The 17,465-nt window shown below is 34.6% G+C and overlaps 2 protein-coding genes across 2 annotated transcripts; one reads left to right on the top strand and one right to left on the bottom strand.

Moving 5' to 3' along the window:
* Positions 1-4,893: 4,893 nt before the first annotated feature.
* On the bottom strand, positions 4,894-5,831 carry LOC110419931 (putative 2' cyclic ADP-D-ribose synthase BdTIR). Its single transcript, XM_021433065.1, has 2 exons — positions 5,231-5,831; positions 4,894-5,111 (listed from the first exon to the last, which is right to left on the bottom strand). The coding sequence occupies exons 1-2, from the start codon at positions 5,740-5,742 to the stop codon at positions 4,997-4,999; spliced, it is 627 nt and encodes a 208-aa protein (XP_021288740.1). The 5' UTR covers positions 5,743-5,831; the 3' UTR covers positions 4,894-4,996.
* A 5,240-nt stretch (positions 5,832-11,071) lies between these two features.
* CIP7 (COP1-interacting protein 7) lies at positions 11,072-17,455 on the top strand. The gene is made up of 9 exons (XM_021432075.1): positions 11,072-11,590; positions 11,709-11,885; positions 12,414-12,541; positions 12,816-12,868; positions 12,961-13,013; positions 13,109-13,261; positions 13,715-13,956; positions 14,073-15,772; positions 16,103-17,455. The coding sequence occupies exons 1-9, from the start codon at positions 11,532-11,534 to the stop codon at positions 17,114-17,116; spliced, it is 3,579 nt and encodes a 1,192-aa protein (XP_021287750.1). The 5' UTR covers positions 11,072-11,531; the 3' UTR covers positions 17,117-17,455.
* Positions 17,456-17,465: the final 10 nt, after the last annotated feature.

Raw genomic sequence — 17,465 nt, 5'->3', positions numbered from 1 at the left:
AATTGTGAAAGTTGTAACTAAATCAACCTATTTTGCTACTTTGAGTTTAGTTTAAGTTAAAAATTAAGTAAAATAAATTTCAAATTTTTATACTGTTATAAATAGAAAGAAAAAAGAATTTATTTAGTCTTTTTATATTATTTTATTCCAACATAATGTAAGTTATTCATCTAAATTTGAATTTAGATATGAATTTTTTTGAAATTTTTTATAAAAAAAGAATTTAAACTTAATTTTTGTAAAAAAAATAAATTAATGTACATATTCTAAAATTAAATAATCAAATAAAAAATATATATATATATTAATCTCATAAATCTTTTACACTTAAATATTTAGCTTATTAATAAGTATATCTATCATTTACTTAAAAATTTATATTTTTTAAATTTTTTTTAATTTAGTCCCTTAACATCTCAATTTTGTTCAATTTAATCCTTATGACATGATATAAATTTTTTTAAAAAAATTTTTTTATGTGCCACGTAACACTAACATTTTAATATGTCAGCATTACCACGTCATCATATTAGTACCACGTGGCATCGTCACATTATCACACTAGATGCCATGTCATCAAAATATGCCACCTCAGCACTAACATCAACACTAATGCTATACTTTTTAACAGCAAAATTAGATATCGTTAGGGGGAGGGACTAAACTAAAATAATTTTCAAAATCAAGGCATTAAATTGTTTCGATTTTGAATACAAAGACTAAATTAAAAAAATATATATGGGTATTGGGACTTGGTGGGTATTTTGACCTAAAAAATAGAAAAAGAAAGATGAGAGGGAGATGGGAGTGGGTTGTTGATGGATAGATGCACTTGGTTCAGCCCAAATTCCTAATGCTAATACAGTCGAAACAAGGTAGTTATACAAAAAAAACAGAAAGGTTTTAATGTCACGGATCTCACGTTAGCAAGAAATGAGATGAATTTAAATATATAAACTTAAGTCTTTCACTATCTATCATATATATCTTTCGAATTAAAACTATGAATTTATAATTTATAAATACACTTAAACTCCATTTTCAAAATTTAACATTATACAAAACTAAGTTCAAATTTTGACTCATGACACCTAAGCCGCCCAATTAATTAGTTCTCACTAGATAAACTTAATTTCATCTTCAATTACCAGCATGACTGTGACTTATTTGACCCTTCAAGATCTCTGTATCATTTGACACATTCATTTGAAACTGTCAAAAAAGCAGCATCATATCATTGCATGTTGGTGGGGTTGATTATATGATAAAATATAGTAACAGAAGCACTTAGTAAAACATAATTTTTCTGTAGACTTGCAAGTAAAGCAGTTTACTTTTATATGTGATTATTTAATTAATCAAAAGAAATGACAAAAAAACTCTTGTAAACCTTTCATTCACATCTATTGATATCACTACATGCAAAAACACCATTGTAACTTTTAGTGTGAGAACAACATATCAAGACTCACATGTTCATGAATGTAGAGATTCAAAAGTTTTAACTCTCCCCCCTCAGCCCACTCTTCTTCTTTTTTGCTTTCCTCCAATCAAACTTTGAATTTCTGTTTCATTTTTTGAAAGAATATATTTTGTGTATGTGAAAGAGATCCGCTTGATTGTGCTTCAGTTTTGATGGAAAACAACAGCTGATCAAGCATGGCTTCTGGAAACACAATGGTCCATTAGACCATTCCGGTCAGAAACCAGATACCACGTTTTTTTTTTTTTTGGGCTAAGCCAGACAAAGAAAACCATACCACTTTGGAATAATCGTATTAGGAATGCTCCAAACATTGCATAATTTCAGGAAATGACCCCCTCTGGCCCTCTCCAACGCCATCTTTCGTTCTCCTTTTACGTAACAAAATTTGGGTTTTTCAATTAGAGGCATGAGGACTATTGTTGGATATATTAAGGGAAAAAACTGGGAAGGGTATGTTGCTGATTTGGCCAACTGCAGGATTTCCTGCAAGAGGTCAAATAAATCAAGTTCCATAGCTAAGTTGCTGTTCTGCCTCAGAGCATTAAGGTGACTTGCTATATTTGTTATTAATTATTTTGAGTAAAAGCAGCATGAATCAGCTATGTCATTGGCCCAACAATCAATTCAGAATTCATTTTTGATTTGGCTATGAAGACCTAACAATTTTGCAACCTTTTCCTACGACTCTATTATATATGCGACAGAAAACTTTTCCAAAAAACCTTCATAAATTTTGGCAGCTGATCAACCCAACAAATTTCAGGTCTCCCAAGGCTACAAATAAATGCAAAATTTAGGTGGGGTTCCATGAGCCTAACACACACTGTCATGATCAAGCCAAGGTCCAGCAACTGCATTTCAGTTGTTAATGGTAATATTTGTTATTTGGGAGGTCTTGATTACAATTTGAAAGTACTCATATATATGCTGTCCCAGACTGAATTTACATGTTTCCAAGCTCTCTAAATCAAGGCCCAGAAACTCATTTTCAGGTTCAGATTTCAGGAATCTAAATAAATCTAATTCCCTCACCACACCTCCCACCTGCACCCCCCACCCACCAATTTCCTTCCCTGACTAGTAGTTAAGAATGGTAGGTAATTTCTACCTGATAGTTGCACATATTTCTAAACCCAACAGCCCTTGCTGCGCTCTTGACAAAAACCTCGAATCATCAAGAATGTAAGTCCTGGACCAAGCACTAAACAGTAGTGGAAATGCTTAAAAAGAATTATAGTTAGCAATGATGAGCTTGGGAGCAGCAATAGCGATGGCAGTAGCAGGGTTGTGGGCATTGTTTTTGAGGCCAGTGATGATAAGGTATGCAGCAGAGATGATTGAAGCAATGGGGTACGCCGTTCATCGGATTCTGAGAGAAATACCTTCGATCAATTCCTCGACTTCTCTTTCTCACTCGACCTCTTCTTTCCTCTACTGATACTAGTAACAAAGGTTCATCATCCGTCTCAGGTTTTGCTTCAGGTTCATGTAGAACATGAACAAAGAGCAATCCTTTTTGCTGTTTTATTTCCATTGGCAAGAAGTTGTATGTAATGACTAACAATTTTGTACTACAAAGACTTGAGCAGAGTGTAAAAGAGACATGAGAGCTCAAGCTCCCAAGTTTTCCATCTGACTACTGTTCTTAAGAATCTGATAAGAATTGTTAGCTTGATACTCACGCCATAGTTGACTCGAGTTTCGTCTTTTTCTTACTTTCCCGAAAGCCCAAGTTTCCTTTATTTTCTTTAGTAATTCTTGTGTATTACTTCTCTGAAGGCGGCTGGGGATGGAAACGGCCTTGAGGCTGAGAATCCCGACATGCAGAAGGCACAAATTGCACGTTTTGTAACTTTAACAGAGCTGGTCAACTTGATGGTTTTTTCTTGCTTTGCCTGTGCATAGTGCGCAGACATTTATCACATTTCTACCTATTGTCAGTTTTTTTTTTATTAAAAAAAAGAAATTTAAATTTTATTTTTTAAATAATAAATAATATTTTAATTAATAAATTAAATATTTAAATACGATAATATTGTTAATTTATATTATTAGTTTATAATAGCAAACACAATGAATAGTATAACTTTTTCTTGTAAATGAGAGATCCAAGTAGACATGTTCTTGATGTAATAACTTATGTTACAATTTGTGATCAAATACGAGATTTGATAATTCACATTAAGTATGCGTATTTCGTTACGTTCTTCGTTACGTTCTTCATTGATGAGTATTTATATTTTTTTTGAATAGTGAATACATATAATATAAGTAATTCGTGTGTGAAATTGGATTGATTCAATATCCTAATTGATTGCTTTGAATGTTGATAATGTTTCTAAAAAAAAAATTTATCATGAAATGAATAAATTAACAGTTTATATATCAATTTTTTTGTAGCCAAAACAAAAGTTTTCCTTATAGAGTTGAGACTTTATTTCATTTTAATTCAAGATTGTGCATGGCACATGCGTGAGGGGTTTCGGATTTGGAATTGGATCAATTATATATCGCTTCTCTCTTGTAAAAAATTATAATAGCATTCTTCAATAATTTAATCTTATCTCTAATTATAATTTAAAACTAGATTGAGCTTTTGTCTCAATGATAGAAAACAAGAATTACAATAAATCGAATTATCTAATACATTTCATTTTACTCATTCCTTTCATCTGTCTCATTGTATCTATCATTACACGTAAATTTCACTTGATAAATAATTAAGATGAGCCAATAAAAGACCTTTATAGAAATGGTAAATATAAATATATCAGGAGGAAATTTAATTAAGATAAGTATACTTTAGATAAGGATTACAAAAATTAGAATAAATTAGGACTAAAATATACTCAAGAAGGCACTCATGTAGAATATGCATTCAAGCAACTCTGGTCCTTCGCACCAAGCCAAGAAATGATCAAAATGAGTAGCCATCTGATTAGAAAAACAATCCAATAAGAGTGAAGGGATATAAATGTGATGTGACATGTTTAATTAATTGTATGAAATGAAGTTAGATGCATTAAGTAACAAGTCCTGAAAGAACTGATGGTAGCCTTAGCCTAGATCAGTTGAATCAAGCTTCAGTAAAAGCTGGATTTAGAGTAAATAATTTCCAAAGTGTAAACCCTGTCAATTTCTATTTCTCTCATCTGTTTGTGAGAAAGCAAATGTCAAATTCTCATTCATATATAAAAGCCAAAACCAAAGAAACAAGAATTTGAAACCACTTAATGTACTTGACTTACAGTAGTCATGAAACCAATCTTTGAATATTGAACATAAGAGTATTTATATTCATTAACTTGAAATCTTATTATGAGTAAAATTATACAATGAACCAAAGATTTAAATGTAATTATGTTACCTTTTTTTTTGTTTCAGTTACAAAGTGTACAAGTGAAAGATTAACAAAGGAAAGAATCACTATGCTTATTAACAGGAATTGAATGTAATGGAAACGAAAAGAAGCCAACAATTTGATGGCAGCAGCATAATTAACTTTGAGTCTCAAAGGGTTATTGGAGAAGTCCTCAAGCTCTTAACCATCTGTTCCTCGTTCTCCATCTCAATCAAGCTTTCTATGACAAAGTCTGAAGCACTGGTCACCACATCAGATAAATTCCTGCAAAGCATTGAGGGAAAAAAAGAAAAGTTAGAAAACAAGAAGTCTTTCCGCAAGGTTATATATGTGAAAGCAAATGAAGTTGAATATATAGCTAATGAAAGAATGATTCATCTTACCCTTTTAAAGAGTCGAACGTGAGCCCTACGGTGCATTGGGCCTCCTCAACAGCCAATTTGAACCTCTGGAGATCCTTGGCAGGGACATTTTCATCGTTCACAACACGAAGTTGTGAAGGTTTAATGTCACAGAAGATTGGGATGACCTTCTTCTTGGACTCCATGATGAGAGCCAATTCATGGAGGCAGAAGTAGGACTTGCAGTAGTTGGGTGAGAACACAGTCACGCCAACCTTACAATTCCTTATCGCGTTATCGATGTTGTCGAACAACTTATCACCGGGTTTCATGTTCTTGTTGTCTAAGAAAGGTTTTAGGTTTAGCCGCGAGAGGTGATCGTAAAGTAAGGTAGCTATAGTCCTCTTGGTGTCAATGCCTCTATGGTTAATGAAAACATCACAATCTTTATTTGTCATAACCCCATTCGCCATCTTACTCGTTGCTGTTACGCGAGCAAGAAAGGTGCGCTGGAAGTTCACCATGGCGGCTGATGAATAGCGTTGCATATGCATGGTCTCTCAAAGAAGGAAAAACCCTAATTATATTTTTCACTATCAACCCTTTTTTCTTCTTCTTTTGCTTCGCTTTTCTTTTCTTTTTCGATGGCTTGTACCTCAAGAATGTTGGGGTTCTAAGGCTATATATATAGGAAGTCTCTGATTGAATGATTTGGCCTAAACTGTTTTTCTCCTAGTGTGGATTTAGAATCTTCGTTTACAAAGCCTTTTTACTTCTATAGTTGAATTGAAAGCTTGAACAACAGGAGACTACATGTATTTGATTTTGACAAGAGGGGCATGGAAAGGAAACACGAACCTTGACCAAATCCAATGAGCCCCTTGGGAAAATCTGGGAAAATTTCTTGGACCCTTCAAACAAGTTACATTGAATCTCTCCTCTCCCTTTGATGTACATGGGTGCTTTAGACATAATCCCAAGGGAAATTTTGACGACATGATTCTACTTTCTTTACCATATTTTAAAAAGAAACAATAACAGGGACTAAAGGAAAGACATGAATAGTATAGTGCTTGTCTACTTTGACTGTTTGATCAGAAAAACAAAAAGTACCATGAAAGAAAACCTTTGTTAATTAATTAGTCTTTCTTCACCGCCATTAGAGGAAAGGAATTTCTTAGTGGCAAATTATGTGGTAGCTTCTAACAAAGTATACTGTTCCAAGATTTGGGTTGAGGTGTGCTTTTGACATGCACCAACCAGTTGAAGAATTAGTAAAAGGGACGGAAAATGGAAGGAAAAGAATTGGGGGAGGAATGGAATTGGATGGGAAGGAAAATTATATGGCTCAACCATTTCAAGGCTTGGCCTTCATTTGACTGCAAAAATCACTTTTTATTGTTTATTTAAATTTTAAATTCTATATAAATAAATACGTCAAAATTTACTTACACATCATATTTGAATATTTTCATTTTATAGAATATACCTTTAACGATAGAATATACAGTTTGAATATTTATAACAGTCAATTTCTCTCTCATTTCCTCTCTTTTATCTAAACCCTTATTCAAAATATACAGTTTGAATATTTTTTTCTCTGAAAATTTTTAATTTTCCTTTCTTTGTTATCTCCTAATTTTCTTTACCAATGGAGTATCTTGCACACCACTCATGGATCATGCATAAACACAAAACTCGTGAAAGAAGGCCATATGTGAGTCATATTCTATATTCCAAAGGCAAAGTATACTTCTATATTTATTAATGAAATTACTTGTAAATTGGGAAAAAACTTTTTTAAATATTACACTTGTCTTATCAATGTTTTAATTATTTTGCATAGACCAAATCTTAGTAGATTCATTAATTACACTGTAATTTAATCCTTTTATTAATGAATATTCTTGTAGTCGATTTGGATTGAATTTATTAGTTAAAATTTTGTGAAGTTCTTCATTTAAAACGATTAAATAAATATTAAAATTGTTAAACTACCATAGGTTGAATAAAGGAACAGCACAACCCCTCCTGTGCATATCTGCATATAAAAGCTTGATAACAGCGTATAACGATTGTATTTGGAATCAAATTAAACAATAAATCTTACACTTGAACATTTGATTTATTAGTTGATATATGATTTCTTTGTTTAAAAAGTAAGGTTCAAATATCGCTTTTTCTAATATATTTTCTTATAAAAATTTAGGATAAGTTACGTTCATAGAATATTATTACAATGACATTTTAATCGAATATAAAAATAATATTATTTTATGATATCATGTCATATGAAGGAGCAAATTTAATGAAGAGTTCAACAATTCTGACTCTAATTTCTCCAAGGAAGTAACTGAGAAAGCATGAGAGAACCAAAGTACCAAAACCGACGGCCAATCAAACAGGCCCAAAGCTATTTCCTCGACATTCAACGTTGGAAGAAGCAAGGACAAACAGACATCCGACCACGTGCAAAATTGAAAGCTTCTTCAAGGGATATAGAAGCAGACAGCTCCAAACATGTTGTCCCCAAGGCATCTATATCACTTTCAAAGCCATTGTCATTACCATGGAAAACCGCCTACCACAGTCAGCATACTGCCTTTAATTACGCGTTGAATTTTAATAATCTAATTTGATTTTGTACTTTTATGATATCTTATCAAACCCAACCCATTTTGATTAATCGTTTAACTGTTTATTTTTTTCGTCAACGGTTGTCCATAGTAACTTTGATGAGTAATTTGATTTTTATCCGTCTTATACACTGTTATTCATCCCAACTAAATAAGTTAAAATTACCAACACAATTGAATAATACTTAATTAACGTATGTCACAAACTCTATTTACATTCAATATAGTATCTAATAAACAAATCGATAACTAAAATTTAATATAAAATTAGTTTAAATCTACATCTTTTCGTTAAAATAAAGTATCAACATCACAAATTTGTAATGATTTTATTAACGTTAAATATTCAAAAAAGCCTCTGAACTGTGACAAAAAAATCAATTAAACTCTTATTCTTTTATTACTTTCAAATAAGCTTTTAAATTGTTATTTCGAATTCAATAAACTCCTCTTTCTAATCATTGATTAACTTTCATTAGTCAACAGTATATGTAACACTTTTATTTCATGTCATCTACTATATAGTAGATGATGTGTCATCAAATATTATTAATTAGGATTGAGTAAATGGATAAAAAAATAAACACATAAATCTTAATTAATAATATTTAATGTCACATCATCTTATATATGACAGATAACATAATATAAAAGTACTACATTTATGGTTAATTAATGGATGTTAGTCAATGATTAGGGAAATGAGCTCATTTAATCTGAAATAAAAATTTAATAATTTAATTGAATATAATAAAAAAATAAGAATTGAATTGATTTTTTCTAACATAGTCTGGAGACTTAATAAGTATTTTAACTTTTTAATAAAGATGAGGATAGTTTCTGGGCTTCAAAGTAGTGATGGGTCTCTATCCAAATAAAAGGCTGTAGTCATATAATATCCACCACAGTAGACCCCATAGCCCATGTGGTTGGACCATTGAAGTCTAAACTGGCCTGGACTTACCACTTGGATGTAGTGCATATGCAAGGCAGCACTCTTTTTCCAAATAAAATTTTAAAAAACTCGTGTTACTTGTCTCGATACTTTTGTCTTGGATATTAGATAAATTTGCAAGTAAAATTTATGAATTTATAAGTTAATCAAGTATAGTCCAGTCAAGAAGCAGAAGTGTTAAGATAAAGACAATGAGACGAATAATATTTTCTGAAATAAATTATAAATTATTATTATTACATTCTTACAATTTAATTAGTGAAAATCGAACTCTTTTAAACTTAGACAAGGAATTCTTAGTACTTTATGGGCATGAAAAATTGCATTTATGGATTGAATAAGTTGCTTAATTTGACTTTCTTATCTTAATTACTAAAGAGTGATGAACCACTACTTATTTTTGCGTTAAAGAGTTGACCAAAGTTAGTTTATATATCTGATAAGTTGCAGACTCACTGATCACATGTATAGAAGGATAGATCAAGGTTTGACAAAAGAATGATGCCACCTTAGTTTAATTTGGAATTGTCAACTATGTATGAGTATTGACTTACCAGCTAGCAGCATGTTTCTCAACTTCATACTTCTTATGATTAAAGAGTTAATTACAATAAAATAGTTTTAAAGTATACTATATATATATATATGTATATTTGATGATGATTTTCATGTTTATATTTGAAGATGTAACATTTGAACATGGAAATAACTTATCATATGAGTTTATCGGAAGTTTAATTATACCTTTCAAATTAAAATTTTTCAACTAATTCATGATGATTAAGCTAAAGGTATTGAGAACAAGAAGTCAAATTATTATCTATTTTGTTAAGTAAGGAAGGAAAACAAGTTCTACCAAGTAATTGAGATGTTAACTAGAAATTGCATTTATTATGAGATCATGTATGGCTCTTTTGGCTGCTTGTATTGGGGAGGAGAGACTTTACTTGCTTGGTAATGTTGGTGGTGGTTGCAATTTCAGTGCAAAGTCTCAATGAAAATTAATTAGAGGGGGAACAATGGGTCAAATAGACCAAATACAGTTTCCTACTTAGATAGGTACTTGGTCATCATCATGGACAAAATGTCATAATATATCCAGCTAAGGAAAGATAAAATGGTTGTTTTATGATAAGCTTCCCATCAACCCCACATGACTGAAGCAACATTGGCACATACTAACCTTATTATCACAGTGGTAAAGTATATGAGGGCAGCTTTTGCTTTGCCTGTTTTTCTGAGCCTCATGAATCCAAAATTCCCTGGCCTCTTGCGCCAGCATATTCATGTCTTTTGCACCTTTGCCTCTATTTCAAGATAAGAAAAAGAAAATCAACAATAATCAGTCCACGTTACTCTTTACGTTCGTATAGATACTTTTCGATACTTTTTGACTCAATAATAAATTAAAAACCATGAATTTTGATCCTAAGAACCAAAATAGCAAAAACCCAAAGTTCCAAATACCTTATAATTATTAACTGATAAGAAAAAAGCAATTGATGTATCTTGGTAGGTACCATTTGACAACTTGTGTAAACAGCTCTTTACAATGGCCCACGACTAATGGAACTTGAATAAATAATTGCCTCATCCTCTGTGGAAGCTTTGGTTGCACCAGAACTAACCACAAAGTACAATGTGGGAAGTGAGTGGCAAGGTTGTTGATGAGCAACAATCATTAGGACCCTCCTAATTGAAGTTGGGTAGAAATCTTTTATAATTATACAATTAATAGCATATATTAAATGAAAGCTATATTTGAACCAACAATCAAACTTTGGGGGTCCTGGGTAATTTGGAGGTAATTTTGATTGCAGAAGGCACCCACATCCTGGCATAATTTCATAATTTGGGGTAACAATTATAAACCCAGATTAGGTTCATTTACAAATATATTAGATTCATGCTAATTGGTGCATGATTCAGTTCCAAGAGAGATCCATCCACGTGAGTGAACATGAAGTAGTATGTGTATGGTATGGAAGTGAGTGCCTTGCAGTACTTGCTTGGCAGGGATGAAAGCTGCTGTAATTTTTGTGGTTGGCAATCCTGGAACAAGGAAGAGTGAGAGTGATTATTCTTTGCCCACCATCTCACTCTACAGACCAGAGTGAAACTGACAGCAAAGCAAAACATGAAAGGGAGAAAGTAAAGAAACGACCTCTCAACTAACGAACCTGTACAAAATACAACCTGAAATGAATTAAATTCATGAAAATTTGATGAATGCAACTGTCGGTCAGTGGGACCCATGTTCCATAAAAATATCATCAAAATCTTGTTTCCCTACTCTGCTTGTGATCCTGGAAACTTTCCCATATGCTAAAGCTAGCTTCATCAACCCTTTGCTGGCAACTGGCGAGTTTTTTCCTTCTGTTTTCTCTAGTTTCCATAATATGCAACATTCTTCCAAGCTAAAACAAGAAACAAAAGTACAAAAATGCAAAAAGAAGCAGCACAAGATCCAATGAAAAAACTTCCCAACAGCATAGCACTACATTACCTGAAAACCCCATGAGTTTCTTAAGCTTTTCCCATGTTTAGTCTGTCAGCACAACAGAAAAAGAATGACCCAGGTTCTGTAAGAGTAGTAAGGAACTGACAAAGGAAAAAAAAAAAAAAACTACTTCCAACAATGGATGAACTCAACCTATGAAGATTTAGAGTTTGCTTCTCTGTCCGTTTGTCTGTCTGTTTCTCCCTCTCTCTCTCTCTCAGGAACTGCTGGTATCTGTCTCAAGGCTTAACTATGGACTTCAGGACACGTCTTGATTATGCTTTGTTCCAACTCACCCCGACTAGAACCAGGTAAGTTTATTTGGTTCTTTGATTTTGCATCAAGTATAAAATATGTGATTTTGGTTTTCTTTTTTATGTGCTCTTTCATCTGAGAAAGTTGGCGCTCGTTTTGTGTCTGAAATTGAAGGTGTGATCTGGTGATTTTTGCTGGGAAAGAGAATGAGAAGTTGGCATCAGGGTTGTTAGAACCGTTCATTTTACACCTCAAAAGTGCTAAAGATCAGATTTCAAAAGGAGGGTACTCTATAACCCTTCGTCCATTGGGCTCAACTCCTTCCTGGTTCACAAAGGGCACCCTGCAAAGGTAAATTCAGGAACAGAATTGTTGAGTGATTTTTTGTTACAGATGGACAAGGTGTTCTATAAGCTTCGTTCGGAAATATGGAAAGATCTAGCAACAATTGTTGTTGAGCCTTTATGTGGAATTGCCATAATTGGCAATTGTTGTTGAGTGTTTGTGACTTAGCCAGGGCATTGGATTATTGGGTTTAGGTCCATTATGCTATAGTGAGGTTTTTTTTTTTTCTGTAATAATATTGAATCGCCTCATCATACACTACGCTGTGGTGAGGTTGTAACAGATTGGATTCCAAGGCACTCAATTAGAAAACTTGGATGATTGGTCAATTCAAAAATGTTTGATAACTCTACAGAATCATTTTTTGAATTTGGTATAATCTGTTGACTGAACTCTTGAATGACTGCATTTCAGTTAATCAGTATTTACAGATATGGTAATATCTTAGTTAATTTCCATCTTTTGGTGGTTGGGGGATCTTGTTTTCGTTCGTTGCATTATTAACTCGGTTAATGCTCTTTATGTTTTTAACAGGTTTGTGAGGTTTGTTAGCTCACCAGAGGTTCTTGAGAGATTTGTGACAGTGGAGAGAGAGATTGAACAGATTGATAATTCAATTCACTCAAATGAAGCAAATGCTGCTGGGGCAACAGAGGCAGATGGTATGTTTGGACCTTAAGTTTACGATGTTTGTGTCTGTAATCAAGCTGCAGCATTGAACCTTTTCTTTTCATGCAATTTCACATATTTGTTTATGAAATTCATCAATTTGTAATGATTGAGTTCCATGTGTGGGAATAATAGCAGCTGGTCATTCAATTGAAAAGGGGAATCTTCACTGCAGATCTTTAGATTACGTTAGAGTATGTCCTTTAAGCCCTGGGCTAAATGCTAATGCAGAAAATTGTATGATTTCATCCAATTTGGAATTGACAGGAAATGAGTCAGTTATTTCAGGAAATTTCCAAAAGTCAATTTCTTCATTTAAGGTATGTTCTGCCTTCTACCAAACATTGTTTCGTTTTGTTTCCTTGATAGCTCACATCTTAATTCCAGACTTCTACTATGATGCTGCATTTAGTCAAAAGGTGAATTCAATGGAACTGCTGATGCTGTGCAGGAAGAAAATTCCAAGTAAATACCTTGTCCTGCACTTCGCTATATTACCTTCATTTTACTGTACATTTCTATTAAAATGTTGTTATTTGCTTAATGGGGTTGACATGCAGGGCTCGTCTTCAACGAGTTCTGGAAACTAGGAAGAAAGTACTCTGCAAAGAACAAGCGATGGCTTATGCTCGTGCTTTGGTTGCTGGATATGAACCTGATAATATAGAAGATCTCATATCTTTTGCAGATGCTTTTGGAGCTTCACGTTTAAGGTATAGAAGGCCACTGTGGAAATGGAAATGATTTTCATCATTAGGAGCTAGGACTGTTTTTCTAGTGATAAAACTCAAGCGAATGTGTTGGCTATTATGAACAATAGACAGAATTGGAGCTTACTGGTGTATCTTTTTCTCATCAAAAAAGACACTTATTCCAAAAAGTTGCAGCATCAGACACTTGAAGTTGAAGCTAAAGTTGATGGCAGCCTAGTTCACCCATGTCCAACACTTGGATAGACAATTGCTGGAAAATTTGTGTGTTTTTACGATATTATAAATCCAAAATGAAGGACCACGTATCTTCAAGTTTATTTGACTTTTAATTTTTCTTTTAATCTGCATATGGTTGCTGTTTACTTGCTTTCATTTGTCACATAGCCATAGACAATTGTGTTGGAACTTTCCTTCCACCATTTGAAATTTTAAAGTCCATTTATTTTTTTTCAGGGAAGCTTGCATAAATTTCATGGACCTATGCAAGAGAAAGAATGAAGATAGGCTTTGGATGGCAGAATTAGCAGCTATGCAAGCATGTCCAAGACCAGACTTGTCTTACCTTGGAACATCAGGAATCATACTTGCTGGGGAAGAAAATGATCCTAATCAAAATTTTATGATAAATTTCTCAAGCGGGAAGGAAAATGGTTCTGCTGATGCCTCTGATGCCGGGAGTGGAGATAATAACCCAGGTATGCCACTTCTGCCTCAAATGATGAGCTATGAGTTCCTATAATCGCTTATGTAGAGTAGTTCACTGCAATGAACTACTACTTCATGCTTTGACATCTTTTAACATCATCTACAGGTGGTAGCTTGCCATCTGCAGATGGTAAAGCCCAAGTACAAATGCCATGGCCACCCCATCTTCCTCAGTACATGCATAATTTTCAGGGTCCTGTATTTCAACAAATGCCTCCATATCAAGGCTACCTTTTTCCAGGTATGCATGCTGCCTCTCCATATTATCCAGGGAATATGCATTGGCCTCCAAATGTAGAGGATTCTAGTCTTGGTCGTGCTTGGGAACCAGATGATCGTAGAAATCATAAATCATCTTCTAAGAGCAAGAAGAAATCTTCACGTGGTAAGGGAGATGAAACTTCAAAGCAAGATGAATCCACTGAGCCTAGTGATTCCAGCTCTGAGAGTGAACCAGAAGAGCAGGTGCATAAGAAAAAGCATGGAAAGAAATCCTCAAGAAAGGTTGTCATCCGTAACATTAATTACATTTCTTCCAAGAGGAATGGGGAAAAGGGCAGTGATTCTGAAGAGACTTCTGATGAGGGGGAGTTCATTGATGGAGATTCTCTCAAACAGCAAGTAGAGGAGGCTGTTGGATCACTGGGGAGACATCATAAATCTGCTTCACGTCATCAGAAGAAACATGATGGAAGCAAGCATCGAAACTCTGTTTCATATGATGAAGAAGAACAGGAAGCTGAGGCTTCTAATGCAAAAAATTCTGAGGGAGCAAAAAGAAACAGCCCCTGGGATGCTTTCCAGAACCTTCTGTTGCAGGACAAGGATTTGGATTCCTCAGAAGTAGATCGACAACCAATAAGGTTGCAAGAGGAATATTTTGCAAGCAAGGGCTCTGAGGACGGAAGGTCATCAGCATTTAACCCGAACTGTGAGCGAGTAGCAAAGCAAAAATCAATGTCAAGTGATCCCTTTCTGGCCACACAGATGGATAGGGGTCATGAAGGTGAAACTCGAGGTGGAAACTTTGGAACTAACGAATTTGGTGGCCCGCTTTTTAAGAGGAGAGAGAGCACAAATGAGGAGTTGTTAATTCTGCAAGGTAATGATTCTGGGATTAATTCACGAGCTTTTATCTCTGATTATACCACGGAGTCTACTATGATCAAAAGTCGCAAAGAAGGAGAATGGTTTATCAACAACCAACTGGATAAATCAGCAAATCAGGATGAGATCATGGGCCTCAAAATGTTTGATGGGGATAATGCTTCTTCATTGGCTCGTGACCGCTTCAAATCTGAGACAAAGAAGAATGATGTTTTCGCTGATGACTCTTTCATGATTCAAGGTCCATCAGTGGGAGATGATCAATCTGATTCTCAGTTAAGGATAGGTATAGGCATGGTTCCAGAAATTGAAGCTACTCAATACGAAAATGGCAATTCAGAAAATGTACAGAAGGCTGCTTCAGTTTCCTATGAGCCAGATGACCTTTACATGATGCTTGGGCGTGATTCAGCTGAGGGAAATGCCATGACTTCTTGGACTCGAGAAATCGACTATGAAATGAACGTATTATCTGCTGAAGCGAATGGAAGACACTCTGATGTTGAAACAACTGGTGCTGATGACAAGAGTGCTAATGGTAAAAACCGTGGAAGTTCTGAGCGGAAACTTTCAAATAAAGAAGTTCGTTCTAGAGTTCCCAATGGATCTCTTGTCAAGAGTAAATCACACATAGCAGCAAAGACCAGGAAACCTCCAGCTGGAAGCAGAACCACAGTATGGAAAACTAAATTTGATCAGGTATTTATCGACCTTTGGGTTCTAGTTGGTTCCCTGACAGAAAGAGGGAAAGTAGACTGCAATACTCAAATGTTGCTAAGAGTTTTGATGCATTGCTTTATTTTACTTTCATTTTCTTTCTTGGAACCATCCAAAACAACAAGAGAGTGTATGCATTTGCATTTTCCAATTGTGTTTGACACCATATAATGCTTATGATGCCTTAGCACATATATATTTCCAATTGTCTTGTGCATTAGAAAGTCGTAATGCGGTTCATATACAGTATAAGATGTTGCATAATGACATCTGTTTCTGATTTCTGGTCCTTGCCTTTCTATTTTCACATAGGAAGAGGAGAATCGAAAGAAAATAGAGGAGTTACGGATTCAGCGCCAGAAGAGGATTGCTGAGAGGAGTGCTGCTAGGGGTGCTAATCCACTTGCTTCCAGGAGGAGCTCCACAGAAAATAAAACTTCAACGATTTCCTTGAAGAGTCAACCTTCGACTCAGGACACTAAGAAATCACCAAAGCCAGTCCTTAGAAGTTCCACTATAGAACGCCTTGCAACTGCAAGGAATACTTCAAAGGCCTCATCAGCTGAATCAAAAGCCAGCCAGCCCAAAAAGTCAACCTTGAAGGAAAATGGTTCTTCAACAACAGTATCTCAGAAGACTGCTCGTGTTGAAGACAAGGAATCAAGCTCAAACAAAGTCAGAGCTTCAGATAAGAAAAGTGGCCCAAACAAAGTACTTTCCAGTGACTCTGTTGCACTAGGAAAGGACTCCAAAGAGGTCACAGTAGCATTGCCAATGGAGCCAGCAACACCCAAAGAAACTCAACCTACTGACATTGTTGATGATTTCAAAGACATTCAGGAGTTGCAGAGTACTTCAATAGAAAAAACTGAAGAAAAGGAAATTTCTCAAAGAAACACATCAGAGGACAGAAGCTCCAATGGGAATATGCTTAATGAAGATAAGCCAGTGCAATTAGATCATGTAAAAGGTGACGAGGAATTGACTAAGGCATCTACTGTTGTTTCTGAAGACAAAAGAGCCCCAGAAGATTTTGTTGAAGATATTCCCGAGATGACAGTTCATCCCTTGCCACCACCGCCTGTAAAGACTGTTAAGTTTGCCACGGTAAATATAGAAGGGAATGGTGGAATGAATGAAAAGTTTCTGTCACCTAGGATTTCTGAAATAGAGATCTCAACTCCGCCGCCAAATGATGGGATGAACGCAGAACCAGTGCACTCCAGGAAGAAATGGAACAATGATGAAACCTCTCCTAAGGCAGCCAAAGGTTTTAGAAAGCTCCTTTTCTTTGGACGAAAAAACCGAAACTCTCCTACTTACTGATTTCATAGACCTAGTTAATTCTTGCTAGCAGTTTAGTGTGTGCTTGTCATTCCATAATGCCTCTGCTTCAGGTTCCAGGTTTTCAAGAGCTGCAGGTGGAACATATCAATAAGGCCTTTGGTGTTGTTGCCATTCAAGGATTCATGATATTAAAATGAAAAAAAAAAAAAGGATTCATAATGTAATTTATCTTTGTTTGATATATCTTGCTGTAAGGGTTTAAACACATTCTTTTTGTTTGGTATGCCTTTGTAATCTGCACTTGTATACACATTTGAGTCATTTTTGAATCATTTGTAATTTTTATTCAAATCTTTGATTCTATGATCCATATGAAGACCTGTAATCT

This window comes from Theobroma umbraticum, unplaced genomic scaffold (genome assembly GCF_002168275.2).
Source record: "Theobroma umbraticum cultivar Fairchild unplaced genomic scaffold, ASM216827v3 scaffold_67.0, whole genome shotgun sequence".
In the NCBI taxonomy this organism is placed as follows: Eukaryota; Viridiplantae; Streptophyta; class Magnoliopsida; order Malvales; family Malvaceae; genus Theobroma; species Theobroma umbraticum.
This window is presented reverse-complemented; position numbering and strand designations above follow the sequence as displayed.

Bases quoted from the DNA above. Each gene is read 5' to 3' on its own strand.
- LOC110419931 (XM_021433065.1), bottom strand. From the start codon at position 5,742: ATGCATATGCAACGCTATTCATCAGCCGCCATGGTGAACTTCCAGCGC. The intron at 5,112-5,230 runs GTAAGATGAATC...AATGCTTTGCAG, and splicing joins ACGTTCGACTCTTTAAAAGG to GAATTTATCTGATGTGGTGA.
- CIP7 (XM_021432075.1), top strand. From the start codon at position 11,532: ATGGACTTCAGGACACGTCTTGATTATGCTTTGTTCCAACTCACCCCG. The intron at 12,542-12,815 runs GTATGTTTGGAC...TGGAATTGACAG, and splicing joins TGGGGCAACAGAGGCAGATG to GAAATGAGTCAGTTATTTCA. The intron at 12,869-12,960 runs GTATGTTCTGCC...TGCTGCATTTAG, and splicing joins AGTCAATTTCTTCATTTAAG to TCAAAAGGTGAATTCAATGG.